The sequence below is a fragment of the Prionailurus viverrinus genome, chromosome D3, assembly GCF_022837055.1.
Source record: "Prionailurus viverrinus isolate Anna chromosome D3, UM_Priviv_1.0, whole genome shotgun sequence".
Lineage (NCBI taxonomy): Eukaryota > Metazoa > Chordata > Mammalia > Carnivora > Felidae > Prionailurus > Prionailurus viverrinus.
Window position 1 is genome coordinate 22,089,053 of NC_062572.1, and position 6,000 is coordinate 22,095,052.

The window sequence follows — 6,000 nt, forward strand, 5'->3', positions numbered from 1 at the left end:
TTTTTGCCAATTTACCTTCAGGACAGACTTTGAGAAGTTTGAGTTTGGGGTCAAAGGGCTAATGCCAATGCAATTTTGCTGTACACTGCCAAATTCCTTTCCATGAGAGTTGAACCATGCTTTCCTAGCAACAGTGTGTGAGAGTACCTGCTTCCACGCAGACTAACATAGTATATTGTGAAACTTTTTTTTAATGTTTTATTTATTTTTGAGACACAGAGAGAGAGAGAGAGAGAGACAGAGCACGAGAAGGCAAGGGGCAGAGAGAGACGGAGACAAAGAATCCAAAGCAGGCTCCAGGCTCTGAGCTGTCAGCACAGAGCCTGACGTGGGGCTCGAGCCCATGAACTGTGAGATCATGACCTGAGCCAAAGTCAGATGCTTAACCAACTGAGCCACCCAGGCATCCCATTGTGAAACTTTTTAATTGCTGTCACGGACAAATGAGTAGTAGTATTTCAATGTCATTTTTTTTCAAATTTCTCTTTTTTGAGTAAATTTAAGAACTGTTTATTGATGTATGTATATATGTCTGCATGGAGTTGTTGGTAGTCTTTTATTCTCTACTTCAAAAGCCCATTGTACATTAAGGATATTAAACCCTTTGTAGTATAAGATGCAAATATTTTTCCTCAGTTTGTCACTTGTTTTTACTTTGTTTATTGTATTTTTACTTTGTTGTATTGTGTTGTATTATATTGACATAAGTCATGCAAAAGTTTTCTATTGTTATATAATCAAAGTTATCTATATTTTTCTCAGATATTCTTCCAACACTTAAAAGTGTTTGTAAGTTTTTTAAGTTTTTTTTTAAGTTTTTCTTAAGTTTTTATGTATCAGTTTCTTTTATTTTTTTTTATTATATGAAACTTATTGTCAAATTAGTTTCCATACAACACCCAGTGCTCATCCTAAAAGATGCCCTCTTCAATGCCCATCACCTACCCTCTCCTCCCTCCCACCCCCCATCAACCCTCAGTTTGTTCTCACTTTTTAAGAGTCTCTTATGCTTTGGCTCTCTCTCCCACTCTAACCTCTTTTTTTTCTTTTTTTTTTTCCTTCCCCTCCCCCATGGGTTTCTGTTAAGTTTCTCAGGATCCACATAAGAGTGAAAACATACAAAAAAAAAACTTAAAAAAAAGTGATTGTAATCATCCTTTACAGTCATCTGTACTACATTGGCAGGGATATTATTTCCCATGTTTTGTGACCATTCACTTATCTTTCTTTGTTTCAGATAATCCTGAGGAACCTCATGGATGTCTCAAGAAGGCTTATGACTTATTCTGCGGTTTGCAGAAGAAAAGCCCCAAGTTGAGCAGAGAGGAGGAAGAAGCCCAGAAAAAGAAGTTGACAGACACATCTGAGAAGCCTTTATGGAGGGCTATAGTGAATGTCAATGCCATTCTTCTCCTGGCAGTGGCTGTCTTTGTCCATGGGTATTTTGCCTGAACTCTATCTAAGCCACTAAATATTTATTAAGCAAAGGATAATTTTATTGATTTTTTCACTTTTAGAGTTTGTTGTGTTTCAGAAGGGAGATAATTTCAAAAGGGATGAAGCAGTGGGTAATTTTATCACATGAGATGACTAGACTATAGACCTGATTTTTAGTTTTTCTTGTTCTTTTGTGTCAATTAAAAAAAGAGTTGATAATTTAGAAAGCCAGGGAGCTGACTCTATATTTTTGTGTAAACTAGAAGCATTGTGTCTACATTTTTTTATAGCTCACCAGGTAGATTTCCCTACCTTACATTTGCTTTCTATTCCTGAGATTTCCATGTAGAAGGAATGCCTCTCCCAACTCTGCCTCACATAGTAACCTCCTCATCTATAAAACAGTGACCTTTTGCTCTCAACTTCACTTCACTGACCTCAAGGAAAATAGGAATATTTCCTAAGAGTTGAGGGGAGGTGAGCTAGAAATGTCTGTTGTAAATATTTTTATGAATTTACTGGAAATTATTACCTTATGTCTTAAATAAAACCATCCCAGTAAATGTTAGCATATTAAGCCATTGATTTCTTAAGCTACTTTATAAAAATATAATTCACATACCATCAAATGCACCTACTTACAGTGTACAATTCAGTGTATTTTAGAATATTCACAGAGTTATTCAACAATTACCACAGTCTAATTTCATATACTAACATTAATTTGTTTATTGACATTGTTATTTGGGAATATATATTTCTCTGTATTTCTGTGTTATTTTGACATTCTGAATGACAGTTATCTTTTTGTAGGATTATATGTAGTTTTAAAACACACCTTTTTAGAAGTAAATCAGCACATTAAAATGTTTTTAAAAAATTGCATAAGAAACATCTATCATAGGTTTGAGTGGAAGAGAGCCAAAGGATAAGAGACTCTTAAAAACTGAGAACAAACTGAGGGTTGATGGGGGGTGGGAGGGAGCGGAGGGTGGGTGATGGGTATTGAGGAGGGCACCTTTTGGGATGAGCACTGGGTGTTGTATGGAAACCAGTTTGACAATAAACTTCATATATTGAAAAAAAAGAAAGATCTATCATATTGCTACAAAATTCAAACAATTCTTTGTTCTGTAGAATTAAATATAATACTCTCCACTGACAATCTATCACTCCCATCTACTCCCACTAACTTTACAGAAGAATAACTGTTAATAGTTTAGAGCATATGTTAAAGTAATTTTTCTATTTTTACACATATTTTCACACTCTGCAGTCTTATTCTATATGTTGTACTGTGACTGGCTTTGCCATATAAAATTTATCTTGGAGATCTTTGCCTGTTAATACATATGGGTACAGCTCCTTTTTAATAGTTGCACATTATTCCATGAAATCATTTGCCACAACTTGACCATTTTTCTACTGAAAACCATGCATATTGTTTTCAATTATATGCTATTATCAATGATACTCTACCATATGTACCTGTATATTCATCTTTTGGTACATTAACAGCTTTGTTTTCTTTAATAATTGATTCTTAGGAAAGGAATACTGGAACAAGGGGTATGAACATTTAATAATTTGATAAATATTCAAAAGTTATGTTCCAAAAATGAATCACCAATTTATATTCTCACCATCAGTGTATGAAAATTCCTATTTATTCACACCCTTAATTACAGAGTATGTTATCAATCTTAATTCATTTTTGTCAATTTGATGAGTGAAAAATAATTTAATTTTTTAAATTTATGTTTCTCCACTTAATGAGATTTTATGTATTTACACATATTTGTTAGCTATTTGTGGTTTTTTCTTCTGTGAATTTCTTGATATATTTTACCAATTTTCTAATTCATTTATAGATATTCTTTAGTCTATATACTTATTATTTGCATTTGAATTGCAAATATTTTTTCTTGAAGTCTTGCCTTTTAATTTTATGCTGTTCTTGAGTATACAGAAGCTCTAATTTTTATTTAGTGAGATATATTCATCTTTTCCTTATAGCTTCTGGCTTTTGTGGCTTATTCTCAGTGGCTTACTTTGTCCTTTGGGAGTTTTTTGTCACTGTTTTGTTATGCTGTAAAGAATGTTGTCGCACCCTACTCTATTTTGCAATTTATTTTTCTCTCTTTATAATATGTGGTGGACTTAATTAAACCCAACTAATGTAAATCACAAGAATTCATTTTTAATTTCTGCCTAGTAACATTACATTAAATGCATTCTATTTCCTTAACAATGTCCCCTTTGGATGGGTATCCTAAATATTCTAAATATCTTTTCCACCACAAATAATGTTGCAATAATTACCCTTATACATAGATCCCCACTGATGATTTTATAAGACAGAATCCTCAAAGTAGTATAATTGAGCAATTGAGATAGTTATTTATATTTTAATAATTATTGGCAAATAACTTTCAAATTTTGAAGCAATTCACATTCCTATCAACAACAGGGAATGAGTAGGCTAAGTAGTGCAAAAAGTTGTTGCTTTTTGAAAAATTGCTGATCAGTCCGGCTGGTAAAAAATCTTATAGAAGGTCTAATTAATCATATATTTTCACTTCAGTGAGTTGCCTATTTATAACCTTTTTCTGGTTTTCTATCTGGTGGTTTTTGATGGGAAACATTCTAAAGCAAAACAGGAAACCTAGAAACCACAAGAGATGAAAATACATATTTAACTAAACAAATCGTTGAATTTTTTATATCAGAAGGTAGTCCAAACAGAAGTTAACATATGGAGCCAAAGGGACATTGCAACACAAGAAAAAGAAAGAACTCCCATAAATAAATGAGAAGACAGCTAACAAGCCTGATTGTGGCACTGCATCTGGAAGGAAAGATACAGAGTTGGGCTTCTCTGCATGTCATGTAATTCTGATAGTCTAGAAAGCAGTCTACAATGGTCAATAAGTACATGCCCAAGGAAGCTATTTTCACAAATTATTCCAAGAGATTTACTCCTTTGGTGAGCGATGTTTGTTTATCCTTGATTTAAATGGAGCTCTTCTAATGTGAAATCAATAAGAATTATTTAGGTTTATAAAATTTTATCTTATTATATTAAGGAAGTTCTTTTTAATTCCCAATTTGCTAAGAGGTTGTTTTAAAATCACAAACAGGTGTTGAACTTTAACAAAAACGTATTGAGTTAATAATGGGTTTTCTTTCTTTAAATGAATCATTGAATTACTGTCTTGAAATAAAGAACACTGACAACTGCTTCACACTACATGCAAAAAGTAATTTCATTCAAATCACAGTCCTAAATATAAAAACTAAAATCATAAGAAATCTAAAAAAGTATAAAAGAATATTTTTGTGTCCTTGGAACAGATAATGTCTTTATAGAGAGGACATTGAAATACTGAACATAAGAGAAAAACTGATACATTAGACTACAACAAAATTAAAAACTTTTTTCCAGCTTTATTCAGATAAAAACAATATATAATATTGTGTAAGTTTAAGATGTAAAGTGTATCATGAGATCGTGACCTGAACTGAAGTCAACTACTCAACCAACTGAGCCACCCAAGTGCCCCTCAAGATAGTGATTTCATCTTCTTCAGATATATACTCAGAAGTGGGATTTTGGGGTCATATGATAATTCTATTTTTAATTTTTTTAGGAACCTCCATATATTTTCCATGTGGCTGGACCAATTTATATTCCCACTAGCAGTGCACAAGGGTTCCATTTTCCCTGTATCATTGCCAGAATTTATTATCTCATCTCTTTCATAGCCATTCTAACAGTCTTGACCAATATCTCATTGTGGTTTTGACTTGTTTTTCCTTGATGATTAGTGTTGTTGGGTAACTTCACGTACGTGTTGGCCATATGTATGTGTTCTTTGGAAAAATGTCTGTTCAAGTCCTCTGCTATTTTTTTTTAACTGGATTATTTGGGTTTTTGCTAGTGAGTTGTATGAGTTCCTTGTATTTTGGAATGTTAACCGCTAATCAGACAAAAGATTTATAAAATTTTCTTTCATTCCACAGGCTGTCTTTTCATTTTGTTTATTGTTTCTCTTGCTGTGCAAAAGTAAACAGTTTTAGTTTAATGTGGTCCCACTGGGTTTTGGCTTTTTTCTTGTGCTTTAGGTATCATATCCAAAATATCATTTCCAAGATCAATGTCAAGGAGGTTTTTCCTGTTTTCTTCTAGGAGTTCTATGGTTTTAGGCCTTATATTTAAGTCCTTAATCCATTTTGAGTTAGTTTTTGTGAGTGCTGTAACAAGAGTCAAATTTCAATCTTTTGCATGTGGATATCCAATTTTCCCAGCACCATTTATTGAAAAGACAATTTTTCCCCAAGTGAATATTCTTGGCTCCCTCAACAAATATTAGTTGACTATTTATGCATCGGTTTATTTCTGGGCTCTCAATCCTGTTTAATTTATCTCTGTTCTGTGTTTATACTAGTACCATACTGTTCTGATTACTATAGTTTTATGGTAGCTTGAAATCAGGAAGTGTGAAGTTTCTAGCTTTGTTCTTCTTGCTCAAAGTTTCTTTGGCTATTCAGGGTCTTTTGTGT

At 32.9% G+C, this 6,000-nt stretch overlaps 1 protein-coding gene across 1 annotated transcript in view; it reads left to right on the top strand.

Annotated features, from left to right (window-relative positions):
- Nucleotides 1-1,452, top strand: part of LOC125149246 (solute carrier family 5 member 4) — a 39,029-nt gene extending 37,577 nt beyond the window's left edge. Inside the window, exon 15 of the mRNA XM_047828085.1 lies at nucleotides 1,238-1,452. Coding sequence (XP_047684041.1) covers nucleotides 1,238-1,452 — 215 coding nt within the window. The remainder of the gene's footprint in view (nucleotides 1-1,237) is intronic.
- The last annotated feature ends 4,548 nt before the right edge of the window (nucleotides 1,453-6,000 follow it).